General features: G+C 42.0%; 1 protein-coding gene across 14 annotated transcripts in view; it reads left to right on the top strand.

Moving 5' to 3' along the window:
* The window catches only part of MAST2 (microtubule associated serine/threonine kinase 2), a 215,899-nt gene that overhangs the window by 106,288 nt on the left and 93,842 nt on the right, over positions 1-15,769 (top strand). For 11 of the 14 annotated variants that reach the window (XM_038144782.1, XM_038144784.1, XM_038144781.1 and 8 more), the window contains one exon: positions 2,601-2,632. In XM_038144782.1, the coding sequence (XP_038000710.1) occupies positions 2,601-2,632 (32 nt within the window). Of the gene's footprint in view, positions 1-2,600; positions 2,633-9,082; positions 9,216-10,328; positions 10,362-11,166; positions 11,374-15,769 lie in introns of those variants that run through there. The other 3 variants (XM_038144785.1, XM_038144793.1, XM_038144786.1) reach the window with 3 other exon arrangements.

The raw sequence follows: 15,769 nt of genomic DNA, 5'->3' as shown, positions 1-15,769 counted from the left end.
AAAGAGTGCCTTCTGCCAAGAGGTGCCATCTTCTTTAAAAAGCATAAATTAAATACAGCTGCTCATATGATGAAAGAGATAGATATGCATGTCTAAGTAACACACTATCCAAAGAAGCAGAATAACATATAATACCTATATCTTATCTGTTTTTTTTATTCATTTGCAGTAGCAAAAAGCTGTCCTTGCTACATAGGTTTCACAGTTGGAAACTAATTCTTTCTAGCAAATGAGAGTGGAAGAAATACCTTTTTTAGAATATAAACCACACAACCTGTTATAGATGCTAATGATTTATTATCTTAGGCACTTGAAGTGTTTTGATTAGATCTTGACAAGTTTGTCTGACGACAGGAATTTATTTCTCCATGCTGTAAGCTGTCAGCCTGGAGATAATTCATTCACACATGGAATTTGCTCGGTACTGTTAAACTGTAATGAAATTTCAAATTATGGAGAACTAATACTTGAAAAGAATAATGGCATATAAGAGTTATTTATTTGTGTATTTGTTATTAGTGGCTGTAACTTTTTGGTATCTTTGAAAAACTTCAAGCCAAATCCAACGTGTTACTGATCACACCAGTCACTGCCTGTCAATAGCATTGTGAGTCATGTCAGTCAGCACAAACACTGTGGCCAAAGATGGAAAAGAGATTACCTTAACAGTGTTATGGATTTTATTTTTTTTTCTATTGATTTTTTTTCCCAATATTCAGTGAAAACACCGATTTTTAAATTTTTTTTTTCTTAGAAGGAATGAAAAACACATCCCGTAGATCAGTACCCTGACATCCAGTGGTTATGGGCTGTGCTGGTGCTTGCTTACCCCCCGAACCCGGGGATGGGCTCGGCCGGAGCGAGGCAGCCGGGGCGGAGCGCGGCCCGTGCCGAGGTTTTAAGGAGAAAAACCCGGAATCGGGGCCGGGCCCGCGGCCGCGGCTGCCACCTGGCGGTGTCCGGCGGGAGCGCAGCTCCGGGGCCGGGCGGGGCCGGGGACTGCGGAGCCGGGGATGGACAGTGCGGGATGGACAGTGCGGGATGGACAGTGCCGGGATGGACAGTGTCGGGATGGACAGTGCGGGATGGGCAGTGCGGGATGGACAGTGCGGGATGGACAGTGCCGGGATGGACAGTGTCGGGATGGACAGTGCGGGATGGGCAGTGCGGGATGGACAGTGCGGGATGGGCAGTGCGGGATGGACAGTGCGGGATGGACAGAGCGGGATGGGCAGTGCGGGATGGACAGTGCGGGATGGGCAGTGCGGGATGGACAGTGTCGGGATGGACAGTGCGGGATGGACAGTGCGGGATGGGCAGTGCGGGATGGACAGCGCCCGGGGAGGGACAGTGCCGGGATGGACAGTGCGGGATGGACAGTGCGGGATGGACAGTGCGGGATGGGCAGTGCGGGATGGGCAGTGCGGGATGGACAGTGCTGGGGATGGGCAGTGTCGGGATGGGCAGTGTCGGGATGGGCAGTGCGGGATGGGCAGTGCGGGATGGGCAGTGCGGGATGGACAGTGCTGGGGATGGGCAGTGCGGGATGGGCAGTGCGGGATGGGCAGTGCGGGATGGACAGTGTCGGGATGGGCAGTGCGGGATGGACAGTGCGGGATGGGCAGTGCGGGATGGACAGTGCGGGATGGGCAGTGCGGGATGGACAGTGCGGGATGGGCAGTGCGGGATGGGCAGTGCGGGATGGGCAGTGCTGGGGATGGGCAGTGCGGGATGGACAGTGCGGGATGGACAGTGCTGGGGATGGGCAGTGCGGGATGGACAGTGCCGGGATGGGCAGTGCCCGGGATGGGCAGAGCCGGGATGGGCAGAGCCGGGATGGGCAGTGCTCGGCGGGGGACAGTGCCCGGGATGGACAGCGCCGGGATGGGCAGTGCTCGGGGGGGACAGTGCCCGGCGGGGGATACTGCCGTGATGAGCAGTGCCGAGGGATACGCCGTGTCCAGCAATGCCCCCGCCTGGGGATGCCCCCGGGCTATCGACTGCAATAAAAACAGAAAAATCCACCGTCTGCCTTTGCTTGTGCTGCTGAAATGCAAAATGCTGCCGAGAAGCGGAAGTTGTGTTTGGCCTCGAATGTTTTTTTATAATACATAACACAACTAATATGTATGTCTAAAAAAAAAAGAAAGAGAGAGCCCAAATCACCCCCCATATCCACTCCATGGCATTAATTCTTCCTTTTGGTGAGAGTGTGAGACCACACCGCAGCAGCTGCAGGCACACCACGTTCCACACTTCTGGAAGTGGTTTGGTCTGATGCTGATGAGGTATGTAGGACAGAATTAATTACAGCCTTATTTGTGCTCAGGCTTGAATTTCAAAGTTATGTTTGCTCTGTTGAGTACTTATGATTTTTAACTCCAAAGGCAATGATTGTTTAGGCAAAATGAGCAACTTTCATACCCCAGACTGTGCATTGTGAATGTGCAGCAGCAGAGCTGTGCAGTTCCACACTGAGCATGCGCTGGGAAATGGCCAGCTCTTTATCATTCCACCTCAGTCATTTATTGATAAATAAATCAGTAATATATAAGAGAAAGTAAAATTAACTCAAGGTTCGTTTTTTTTTTTTTTTCCAGAAAGAGCTCAGTCTCCCCAGAAGAGGAAGCTTGTAAGTATAATTATTCTTTATTCATCCCTTGGTTTGTTTTGAACATATATAGCTGTTCAGTTGTGGAAGTAATTTAGATGGGCAGATGCTCTGTTTTCTCTGTTAAACATTTTCAAGAATCTGTCATGGGCTTGGAAAGAGCTAGCTTGGATTTCTGTGAGACTGAAGCCTCTATTCATTTCCTTAAGTGTAGCAGGAAAAGCAGTGGTAGTGTAATCTTACTTCTAATTAGCAGCTTGAGCTGATCCTGATACCAAAGTAGCTGCGGTGTTGAGTGCTGCCACTCCGACGTGTCTGAAGGGACCCCAGAGGAGCCGCCGATTATTTATGTGATATGGACAACTCTGATCACTGCTCTTCAAACAGTCTGTTGACAGAAGTCTAAGCACACAGCTCCTGGGCCATGCAGGTCAGGTGTTTGTGGAGCAGGCAGCCTGATAGAGGTATCTCAATAAAGCAGTGCATGTCAGGAAAAGTAGGCTTTTAAAACTGTCGTTTAAACAAACAGCACATTTTTTTAAGGCATTATGACGCCTAAAGAATGTCAGTGAACTAACTTGGTGTTTCAGTGGTATTATGAGAGCTTAGCTTCTGCTATGCTTACAGATTTATGGTGGAAGAAATTGCATTATTGATTGCATTATATAAAAGAGAAAGCTTTTGTGCTGCCTGCTATTGCATTATGATTTAAAATTGTTTCCCAAAGCTTGTGGACTACAGACATGAAGCTCACAAAAGCTTATAACCTTTCTTCCTCAGGTTTCTGGTTCTAATGAGAAATTATTTTCAGTCTTTCAGTGTAAGCTATCCCCTTTGTATAAGAAACAGTGTTTGGAAAATGCTGTGTAGAGCTTGTGATTCAGGGCTGAACAATACAGAGGATCAAAAGGTCTTTTTTTAAAAGTGGGGCATGACCAGACCTTTTTGTTTAGTTCATATGACAATGATAAACCAGTCAGGGAGTTATTTAAAGAACATGAAGCACTGACTGGTTTTGGATTTTTTCAACCAGTATGCCTCAAAGGCTGGCTTAACGAGATTTGAGAGATTTCTAAGACAGGTGGTGTTCATCATTTGAAGATTATGAAGGTTCTTTGATCAAATAGTGGAACAGTGAGTTACCAGTAAGTTTTTTGTTGAATGTAATTTTTGCACAAAACTTTTGGAATTGAAATTAAGGATGCCAGAGATATTCCAGCTCATTCCAGCATGGAGGTGGGTATGACACAAGACTAGTAATGTATTTTCATTTGAGCTATCTGAGATACAAATGAAGTGCTTCAGATGTGTAATGTTTTAGTTACTGGTAACTAAACCAAATGACTGAATATTTTATTTCCATATTACTTAACTCCTGCAATTTTCATTACTTCACTTTAGTTTTCTTCCATGAGTGAGTGCCTTTTAAGCTGTCACTATGTGAAGTAATTTAGCAACCTGTGTCAAGAAGATCCAGGCCGTAAATTTTAAACACAAGGTTGCAGCTATTAGTGAGACTAAAGATCTATGAAGAATTGAAATGTCTTAGTTGCCTGTGTTGTCTAGCTGATTATTTGATTGTAGTTTCTGGAATTACAAATTCTGTATCAAGTCAAGTACCAAGTGTAGACCAGAACCAAATGATGTCTTGTTGTTTGAGAAGTTTTAACTGTTCATGAAGTCAGTGGTGCATTGTGGCTGATGTAGACCTGTGTTGATACTGCACTATGAAATGTACAGGCTCACTGAAAAGGCTCTTTGGAGTTGATCTGCATGATTTTGCATATCCCAATATCAGAGTGCTTACTTGATTGAAAAAAATCCTCTTTGTTTTTGAAGTAGAAATCAGAGTAATTTATATCAAGAGAATAATTATAATATATACATGTAATAGAAGGTAAACATGTACTTATACTATGTATAAATTTGGTCAACCAATTGGTTAACAAGGAATGGCATTTCAGCTGTAGGCAGTTCTCAGTTCTTCTGGAGGGTTTTCCTCTGCTGGAATCAACTTACCTGTGAATCTCATATTCAAAAATAAATTCTGAAAATAAAATTTATTCTGAAAAGCTGTTGTTGTGCCGTGGCTGATAGCAGGGACAGTTGTGGTTGCAGCCATGTCAGTCACTGACTTTTGATCACCGACAGAAGCAGAAGCAGGAATGGACAGGAGGATGAAGTACCTGGCTTGGAGCCAGAAACCCTCAAGAGGTGCATCTATTTTCTGCACAAACTCCAGCCTTTGTAGCAGTTGAGTAGCAATTGAATTATCTACAAAAATTACCCAGTCAGCATTTTTTGGTGTGCTAGTCTGGAGGCTGGGGTACACTTCTGTAAAAAATCTACTGCTGCTGACTGGTTTGGTGATTGCTTTGCTCGATTGTTGAGTTAGAAAGGTTTTAGCCTGCAGATCAGCTCTGGTATTTGTCATTGCTGAATGAAAGAGGGTGAGCTATTCCTGACAATGCTTTATGTGACTCTCAATACTTCATATTTCCTGGGTTGGTATGAGTAATCTCTGATTTATTGCAGGAACTGATTATAAGCAGGGACAACAAGAGTTGCTGTGCTTATTTGTGCTAAGGAAAAGGAGTGGAGTTACATGTCTCACTGTTTTTGTCAGAACATGAGAAATTTTGTCACCTAAAGAAGGTCTTGGGTGGGAGCTGAAGAGAATGAATGGTGGGATGGAGCCTGTGAAATCTGTTGATGAGTGCTGATGACTGTTTCCATATTAGCAGAAGGAAACACAGGCACACTGCAAAGGATGGCTTTTCACTTGTGTGTCTTGCAATCCTAATTTTGAAATAATAAGCACAGAATGAGCAGACATGTAAAACAGATGGGGGAATTGTATGCAGGGTGACATTAAGAGAAATGCCTGATAATTTAGATACCATTTTGTTGTTAATGTGCTTAAAGTGTTTGTGTTTCTATGGGAGGTTATGTTTAATGCACTGAAGGAGATGATACTCAGCTGAGTTGTAGGCTGCTAAGAGACTGAATAGTTAGAGAACAGGAATAAGTAGTTATATTTTGTCTCTGGTGTGGTTCAATAATCAGAGTTCAAAGTTTTCCTTTAATGAATTATGCATATAAATGTATTGGTTATGTTTTTCCCCATGCTTTGTTCACAAAAGAAATAATTACCATTCATGAATATTTTCTTTAGTTTCAAATAGTGAATGTGGAGTGATAGACTTAAACTTTGATCTCCAGCCTATTAGTCGAAGTGGTTTAATTATTTTCAGCCATTATCCTGTTCTGTTCTCTGTAGAGATTGGTTTTTGTATTGTTGGCTGCAGCTTTCACATGGTTTTGATGTGCACCTGCACGTGAATTGCAGCAGAGACGTTCCAGACTTGAAAGGACAAAGGTGGGGACTTTGCAGCAGGAGCATCCCATGGTGAAGCACCTCTGTGGGTTCATGTGTCTGAGAGCAGTTCAGCACCCAGAAGATCAGGCTGCAAACTGCATTTTATTGTGGCTGCAGGATGCCCAGCACCAGTCTGGAGCTCTCTATTGCTTCTGCTTGCCTCCTTGGCTGAGCAGTAGGCACTAAATCCAGTTGGGGTTGCCCTTGAGCCATTCTGGTTTCGTGTTCAGTACCCCAATAATAATAAATTAATTATAAAGTCAGTTCTTTATAGCACGAACTTTATTGACCTGTTCAGGCTTTTTAATGAAAAATGTGTGTTTATATTTTAAATCCTCATGGTTTCTAAGGCAGGGTTCATGGTGTGGGTTGCTGTAATTTTCGTGCTAAATGTAAAATTTTCTAAAAAGAAAACACAGCTTTCCCATATTATATCCAAATTTGAAAAGAGTAATTTCCTCAGCAAACTAAATTTGCTAAACCAGTTTCTAACTTCAGCTGTAAGTTTTTTTTTGTTAATTATTTCCTGCTATCAACCATCTGTATCAAATATACTTTAAAAGGCTGTATACAAACGGAAAAAGAAACTGGAGGCATAAGAAACGTGAAAAAATAGTTTTAGTCCAGAATATATCCAGTAAAAATACACATTTATGTGAACTAAATATTACACATTGTTGTTTTGATGGCGATTGGTGCTGGTAAAGAGTAGTATTTACTTGAAGTTTTTATGTCTATCTCTGAAATATGGTAAGCAACATAAAAGTGTTTGCTGAAGATGTGTGCAAGCCTTTTATGGTGGTCTTTATTCCTTCTAATCACTTTTTAAGGCAGCTTATGTCCCCTGTGGGACTTGTTTCATCTCATTCTCTCCCTCCTTCTCTGCACAACCATTCTACTTTAAACCTCTGAAGATTCTTAGTTTCTGCTGCCCTAGACATTTCTGAGGGGGTTTCATTAAACAACTCTTCATCACAATTTGTTAAACTTGCCCCCAGCTTCTTGACAGTAAAATAACACACAAACACACCAAGGAATTTCTTTGGGGGGAGGTGCCGAACTACTTGTATTCTTCTGAATGTTTAGACCTTGGAAACAATAAGAAGTTTGATGGCAGGAAAGAAAATTTCTGGCCTTTAAGTGGTTTACGTCTTCGTGCTGCCATGCTCAGGTGCTGTGGGAATTCCCTCTGTATCTGCAGAGAAATGGAGTATATAATTCAGTTTCTGCTCCTCTTGGCGGGTGCGTGTTCTGCTGGTGATGGATCGATGCCGTTTCCCTGCCAGCAGCGAGTGCCACTGTCCCAGGAGTGGCAAAGCCAAAGTGCAGGAAGTGGATGAAAAATGGTTCTGAAAAGGACTAGGGAATTTTGCTGCTTTTGCAGTCTGTTCTGATTTGGATGTGGAAATAAAGTAAGAAATAATGCCTCCAGTCAGTGCATTCTGCTTGAGGTGCTTTATAGAGGTGAGGAGAGAAAGAGGTGCACTCTTCTGACCACCCCATCCTTCTCTGAGCACGGAGAAGCAGCTCACGAACAGTAGGTCAAAAATAACCTGCTGCTCTTAAGCTGATCCATGAGGCTGGTTCTGGAGGTGGAACATTCTCAATTATTCTTGTGGGGCTCCACAGCAGTGCTGCTATTCCTGTATTAGACTTTAAAAATTATTTGAAAGCATTGTTTCTTTAAAAGAAGTGATTTGGTGAATCAGGAGTATTTTAGTGTTATGTATAGACTGTAATCTCAGAGACAAAGAATTTATGGAAGTTTTCATCAAGGATTTAAAAGTGGAAAAAGCATTTTGTGCAGTTTATATTGTCAAGTTTCCACTACTTAATCCAGGCTCTCATTTAATAAGTACAATAGAATTATTTGTAGCATACCAAATTTGTACTTTTTGTTGCTTGCTGTGCTGTCTGACTCCAGAGGCACAGTGTGGGGGCAGGGGCTTTGGTTGTGTAAGGAACAGCCATCCTGGCCCTTCCTCCTCAGCCTGGCACTCTGTTTTCCTAATTGCTGAGAGATTGGGATTTTATAGTGAGATGCTTCGATCAGAATCATGGGAGGGTCTGAAGATCAGAGTTGTCGCCTGGAATTTGACTTGGTTGATGATTACTTGTGAATGGCAGCCTGAATACAGCCTTTAGCACTCTAAAACCTATCAAAAACCTATCAAACATAATATATATATATATATATATATATATATATATATATATATATATATATATATATATATATATAAACTTTTTTGGGGGAAAGTAACATTCTTAAGAATACACATTTTAAAAATGTTGGACATCATTCGGGGGCAGTTTTGTTAATAGCACAGGATTGATTTTGATGTGATTGAAGTCGCTGTTCTCAAGCAGAGGCGCAAAGGGAGCATTTCCTCCTGGGGAAGGTGTTCCCCCTTCCTCCCCTGCGGCATCCGCCTCCCCAGGCTGCTGCGAGCGCTGCTGCCCCGCTCTCGGTGCTGGAATCCGTAAAGTCTCTGTCTGGGACACAGCTTGGGAGTTTCGGGAGGGTGTTTGAAGCTGCAGGCTGCGGTAGAGGGATTGGATTGGGAGCGGGGCCGGTTCACGTGTCCCGCGGCCGGGCGCAGCTGCTCCCCGCGCCCGCTGCGGGCTCTGCCGGGCTCCGGCTGCGAGCCCGCTCCGCTCCAGCGCCCTGCGGGGGTCGGGCTGCTCCGAGATCCCTGCCAGAGTCCTCTCACTGTGCCGGGCCATCCCTTCGGTTTGCCGGGGAAGGCTGCTGCTGCTCCTGGCCCCGCAGGAGCGGGTAAATCGCTCGGCTGGTCCGCGGCGGCTCGGCCGGAGCGTGGCCGGAGCGTGTCGCTGGCGGTGTGACAGGTCAGATGGCCCCTCTGTGCCCTGGGCACCGTCCTTTCCTTCTGCTGGGCTCCGCTTCCTTTCGCCGGATGCTGTGAATAGGCTCGCAGAAGATTTTCTTAATCTGATTTTTTTTTTAATATAAATAATTAGGTTTTTGACATGAGCTGTGTGATTAATCTGGACCATTACTGAACTCCCGAGGTCTCTCTGACGCTGGGGGTGCACGAAGAGCTCGGAATTGCACTGATTGTTCTGTGCTCTGCGTTGGAGTGATAACAGTGGCCTCTCCTTCCCAGCCCTAAGCCTCTTATGCTGGGGAGAGGCATATCAGTGTATCAGCACAATGATGAAGCGGAGGAAACAGAGGCTCGGAGCCCCATCTCTGCGGATCCAGTAAGGACTGTTGTGAAAAAGAAATTGCACTTAATCATTTCAAATTGAAGCTATGAAGAAGAAAAACTGGCCAGAATTTTCTGTGGCCAATAGACATTGCTTTGATTTGTCAGAACGTTCTTTATCTGTCATGCTTATTTGGCTGTACATGACATTTCATTTTAGAAGCTTTAGCATTTTACTTTTGTGGGGTATTGACCATGAAGTAAACCAAAAAAAAAGCAATGTTTCAATGTTTTTAACTGGGATACATTGTGGTTAAATTTTGTCCCAAGCATTAGCGTAGTCAAACTAAATGTTTGTAGCTCTGTTTTTCTGGTTTGATCATACTTCAGATTTAAAAAGCACTTTTAATAATTTGTCAGAAAGCTGTCACAGTGCTAAAATCTTCAGAAACCTTTGTTACCTTTGCTGTCTTCTAGAATTAAGAATGCTTTTGAAAACTTCTGGATTTGAAACAAGAAGTCTTAGCTACATTGCCACATTGCCACATGTATTTCTACCAATGGAATTTTAACAAGCATTTCCTTTTTAAATGCTTTTCCTTTATAAGTGCTTTGAAATCTACTAATGGAAACTGCTATTTATGATCATAATTATATTTATTATTTCTATTAGGTAAAATTAAGGAAATTGTGTGCTTAATACTGTGTTTTAAAGTAGAGGAGGTGAAGAGAATCTATTGTGTAGTCAGTGGAGGGAGGAGCAGGGTAAAAGGCAGGCTTAACCTTTTCTGTCTGCAGATTGTAAAGCTCATCAGCTGTTTAAGCAGAGATTGCTGGTGGGGAGGATTTCCAGTATATAAAGGCTGCTTTACTGATAAGTGTTTGGATTCACCAGGAAATTTAAAGCTAGGAACCTGGACAAACATGCTTGACTTCAGGACCCTAAGTGTAAAATATCTGAATTCTAAACAAAACTGAAGCATGCCTCAAATTTCCATTTTGCGCTTATTTTTGTGTTTAAATATGGTAAACAGAAACTTTTTTTTCAGCCCTCAGTCAAAAATCAAAGTTATAGGTGTAAGAATACACTGGCACTAATTTGTATTCTAACACATAAGCACACTGTGTAATACCAATAATTGTAAGTTAACTTTTACTTTATTTCTAGTGAAGGACATCTCATCGTGTATAGTTCACTAAAGTAGGTGTTAGAATCTCTGCTCTGTGTTTATGTACAAGTCTGTTTGCAGCTTTTTGAAAAGCAGCTACTTGGAGACCTTTTCTGTGCCCTGTGTGAATACAAATGTGCCTTGGCTGCTGAGCCTGCAAAAGCAGGATAGTTCACAGAGCTGAGCACAGAGCTGGGCATCAGCACCCTCAGCTGCAATCCTGATGCTACCATGGATGTGCTGTCACTAAACCTCTTCATGCCTCAGTTTCCCCACTGCTAAAATTAGAATAAAGCCATTTTGCAGTGCTGCTTTCAGGCTTAATTAGTTGTTGCTCTAAAACAACTGCCACTGCTAAATGTTGTTTTCTAGTTAATGGTTTGTGTCATTCATATTTTCACAGTTGTGTGTTTTGGTTATTGCCACAGCTGTGGCATGGAACCATGGCTCCCAAATTGTGAATGCAGTGATAGAAATGGTCGATGTGTGCTGCTGGTGCCATTATTTATTTGTTAATTTTTCTCAATTAAGCACTTTATATTAGAGATTGACAATGGTGTGTATTCCAGAAAGCCTGGAAATCACTGCAAGAAAGGATTCGGATAATTCCAGATTGGAAGATTTTTGTAGTGGAAAAATAGCATTGAATAGATATTAAATTGACTGAAAAATACATTTTGGTTTGGATGATAACGGAAAGAAATGGCTTTTGACTACTTAGTTTATTGCATTTGTTTAGAAGATATAACTTGTATTTTGAAATTATCTTTTTTCTTTATTGAAACAGAAGATATGATATTGACCCTGATTTTTTTTTCTACTGTGGTACCTTGTCAGAATCTCCTCTCCTTTGTTCTCCCACTGCCGAGGAAATGATGTTCATCAGCACATGTTCTCTCCTACATCTGCTCCAGGTCTGCAGCATCTTAAATTCCCATTTAGTGCTGACTGTGCACTTGTCACTTCTCCTCTAGTATTTTACCTGAACTCACAAGCCCAGAGCAATCCATCTAGTCCGTGCTACAGCCATCCTTTTCAGTGGAGGTAAGGAGAGGTATCGACTAGGAATTTTTAACAGTTTGGTGTTGGCTTAACCATCTATGAACTTAACAGCTTTACAGTTCAAGAGAATAACACCTAACAGAAGGAAACAGCTTCCTACTCACAGCTTACTTCCAGCCATTTAGTGTTCAAATTGCTGCATATTGGGACAAATTTTTTGTAGTTTACGTGTAGGCCCTATGTAGGGGAAAAGATAAATTTGATTTAGGAATGGAATCTTCTCTGGTGGTGTGTGCATGCCTGTTCCTGGTGGTACCTTGTGCAGCTTGTACCGTGCAGCAGAGGAGCCCTCACAGGCATGTCTGGTGTCAGGAAAACCAATTTAAAAGTAAAGCAGCCTAAGGTGGGGTCCTTAAAAACCCCTGTCTATGTAGTGAGTCTGTGCTAAATACTGCACCCTCTTCTATTCCCTGGAAATCCACTCTGCTTTCTTACAGAGGCTGGAAGGCTGAAGTCTCCAAGCACAGAGTATACAAAGGATAAGGAGTAGAATCAAGCCTGTTGTTAGCAGGCTTGAGTGGAGGATTCAAGAGTTTCTAAAGCAAAAATAGCCCAAACTAGCTCAGTTTATATTAAAGCCCTTAACAGCTCAACTGATATATTTTCCCTTCAGGATTAGCTCTTGCTCCTTGCTGTGCTTGTGTAGGACAAGCACAGCCATCAGCCACCCCAGTGGAAACCTTCAGCTTCTTCACTCAGAGGAAATGTCACCAGCTCTCAAGGGGACAGTCCCAGGCAAAGGCTCACACACGCTGGAGTTCTTTGCGTGTGCGGTTATGAAACTGGAGCTCAGTGGTACCTACTGAAAACTTGAGCCAACATAGTACCAGAGGGCTGGTTTTGAAGTTCACATGCTGCAGGGTGGATGTGGCTGGTCAAATTTCAGTTACTCATCAGGTGGTAATGCAATAGCCCCTGAATCTAGATGCTATTTCAGAGGGAGGTTGGTCTTGCTGGCCAGCTCTGGTAGGACTAACCAGAAAATGTGAAGTTGAACTATTTTAGGCTTCAGCCCCTCTAATGCAGAGTAATGTGTATGCCATCTGTTGAGTGGAAATCAGGTTGTCAGCAGAGGAAAGAGACATTGCATGTGTGTGTCCTCACTGTGCATGGCCATGGCGAGAGCCTTGCCCAGCGTCTGCTGCTTTCCCTGCACGTTGGGCAGCAATTGGTGACAATTCTTAATAAGGTGCTCACTTTGGCAGCACTTGGGGGAAGTGAAGGGCAGCAGCTAGAGAACAGTCTCCTAACATTTCAATGTCATGGCCATCAATCTAATTTTAAATGAATTTTTATTATTTAGAGGCTGGTATTGGGTAATGTTCCTTTAAACAAGGGTGATTAAACTCGATTAAATGCTGTTTAGCCTTGGGGCTAATTAACAGACTGGTAAGTGGCAATTAAATATCAAGATTAGATTATTGTTAAAGTCAGCTGAGAACCGTTCTTTTTGGAGATGAGATCTGATGCTGACTGATTATTTTCAAAAGCCTTTTTGGTACTTATTGCCTTTTCTTCCTCTGAGAAACCTTCAATTTTCAGAGTTCTGACATGGGTCAGTGAATAATTTACTCTTTAAGAACAGTTCCTATAAAAGTCTTAATAGCAAGCTTTATTCCACTGTTACTATGGACTCCTTGATAATAATATTTTTCACATATGGGGACCTTTCAGCCATCTGCTCTTTAAATACTGAATGGTTGATGATTCACAGATACATGGTTCTGTGTGAGAGCTTAGGTCGACTATAATAAGTTTTTATTTTTGTCATTGTTGCTTTCACCTGTGCAGCTCTTGATCCTGTTTTATCCTGTCTTTCTTTGTTGTAGTTTTGTTTACTTGGTTACGGTGCCAGTGATAGCCATTCCTGCTTGCTTAGAGCAAAGGTTCATCTTGGCAAGTTACCACTGTCATTGATCTGCTCAGCTTAGCACCTCAGGTTAGCCAGGCAGTGATTCATTTCCGTGGCTATGCAGGGAACTGCTGGAAAATGTAACAAGAAAAACTTGTGCCTTCACGTTAAATCTTCCTCACTTTTAACCTTTGGTGCATTGCATTTACAAGAATTTGCACAGATTTCCCCTTCTTCCCTGTATTTCTTGGTGCCATTGATAATTTTATGTTGACAGATGAACAACTGTTGGTGCATCTGATGTCAAGACAGATGGCATGGCAGTTCATGGCTTCTGAAAGAATTAATCTAATTAAGATTGAAAATATTTTATACATAACCTTTGAACAAATGAAAATAATGTAAACCTTGCAAAAGAGTAAAAGGAAATGTGGTCTGATTAGAATAAAACCAAATTGATAACAGGTGGAATTAGACTGCTGTAGTTGATGGAAATGTGGGTTGGAATTAAGGTCATGCATCTTTAGGAGGAAAAGAGAATTATGTCCAGAATTAAACAAGGTCTGATTTTTGTCTTTGGGATCTGGCTTGCACTCTTCTGGGGGTAACAGGAAAGTCAAATTACTGAAGAAGAAAATGAGGCCATGTTTCACAGCTGGTCCTCTTTATGAGCTGGCAAATCTTTGTGCACCCATATTTGTCCTTTAATTTAATCAAAATATGAATTTACAGCATTTTTTGCTCTCAAGTTGCTTAAGAGATGTCATGAATTGATTGTTCTAACTTGGAAGTGATGAACCATGAGATTAAAGGAGAGTGCAATTACCCCCATTCCAGAGAATGTTACATTCTGTGTAACACCCTCAGTAAGATATAAGACATTTTCAGTAATTCTAGAAACAGTTTAATTTGTTTGTGGTAAAAAGGATGAAAGTGTCCAGGTGCTGTTTTTCTGGCATCTCTGAGTGCTGCAGCTGAGGTGAAGTCTCAGTGGAAATTTGCTTCAATTTCCTAACAAACCAAGGGAAGAGTTGGCTTCAGCTGGATCATTCAAGGGGCATTTTCTCGTGCTATTTCAATTTCATGAATTCATGCCAGTTGTGGAACATGCTCTTATAGGGATGTATGGTGGTGGTTATTTTTATAGGAATGTTTTCCCTTGGAAATTCTGGCTTTAATGAACTCTATTGGAAATAGCTATTAATTTTTTTATAGCTTTTCAGAATAGTTTAATAGAATTTTTTCCTAGCCTGTACAAAATCTGGTCACCATTTGTGGATGTGATGGTGACCAGACCCTTGCTGTCTTATTTAAGTAAAACAAAATGGGAAACCTAATGTTGCTCCAAAATAGTCTTTAAGCACACTACATAATTACTTGATCAGTATGTAATTACAATGTTATGAGTTTTATATAATTAGGATTTTATGGACATCTGTGATATAATTTAAGAATATATTAATTTATTTACATAAAAAGCCTATTCTAGGAAACAAGCCTTTCATCAATAACTGTAGTAAGTAACAAGAATATATTATATACAGGCATTCAGCAAATGTCCTGGAGGGCTGCCTGCCTTTATTTAAAGCCTTTTTTGTACAAGCTGTTGCAGTGGATGAGGGGAGACCTATATTTAGAGCTATGGCTTGTTTGGGTGTGTGGATGAGGTTGGGTGGGCTGTCTCCTGGGCAGGTCTGCTCCATTGCAGTGAGTCCAGTGGGCTTTCCAGGTTTGCAGGGTGCTGGTCAGCAAACCCTCCCCAAAGGGTGGGGGTGGGCACGTGCACCTCCTTGGAATGGGTCTCCTGTTAGACTGTGCCTCTTTATCTTGTGTGTGAGCATTGCTGGTGTGCCTGATGAGAGGCTTGTAACTGCTTCAGGCTGCTTCAGGCAGGTGCAGAGATCTCTTCCATAGCACGATGGAAGATGTGTGTTCTTGGCACACACGTCCCCAGATCACCTGAGGTTTGGGTTTTGAAGACTGCGTATATTTTACGACATCAGGGCCGTAGCTGTAAACAGAAGTTCCTTATTTTTAAGGAAGATCAAAAACATTTCAGAATTCAGACTTGATAAGTTTCTTTGTTCTTATTTTGAAATACCTCAAGGCTTATCAAAAGTTGTTGATGGTTTCCTATCTTTGCCTAAATTTTGCTTAGAGTGAAGTCACTTGATATCATACAGGTTTTAAAACTTATATTTTTTTTAGTTAGAATTTCCTATTTGACAAATGCTGGAGGATTAATGAAGAGGCCTATATTCAGTTTGAATGACATTTGGAAATTGTTCTGGTTTTGCAGTAAGTGTTATCCTCCTGGTTTAGTGCTTGATTTGGTACAGGTTCTGCTTTCTTAAATGTGCTAAATAATTGGTCAGAGTTGACTGCAAGATGGCATAATGTCACTTTTGGAAACAGTGTAGATCAGCAATTCAAGAATAATGAGAAACAGAACAACTTTGTGGATATATCATTATGCATAATGTGAAATGATGAATTTTGAGTAGGTAAGCTTTTGGCAACTGAATT

Source organism: Motacilla alba, chromosome 8 (genome assembly GCF_015832195.1).
Source record: "Motacilla alba alba isolate MOTALB_02 chromosome 8, Motacilla_alba_V1.0_pri, whole genome shotgun sequence".
In the NCBI taxonomy this organism is placed as follows: Eukaryota; Metazoa; Chordata; class Aves; order Passeriformes; family Motacillidae; genus Motacilla; species Motacilla alba.
Note: the sequence above shows the minus strand (reverse complement) of the source record. Positions and strands in the feature narration are given on the sequence as shown.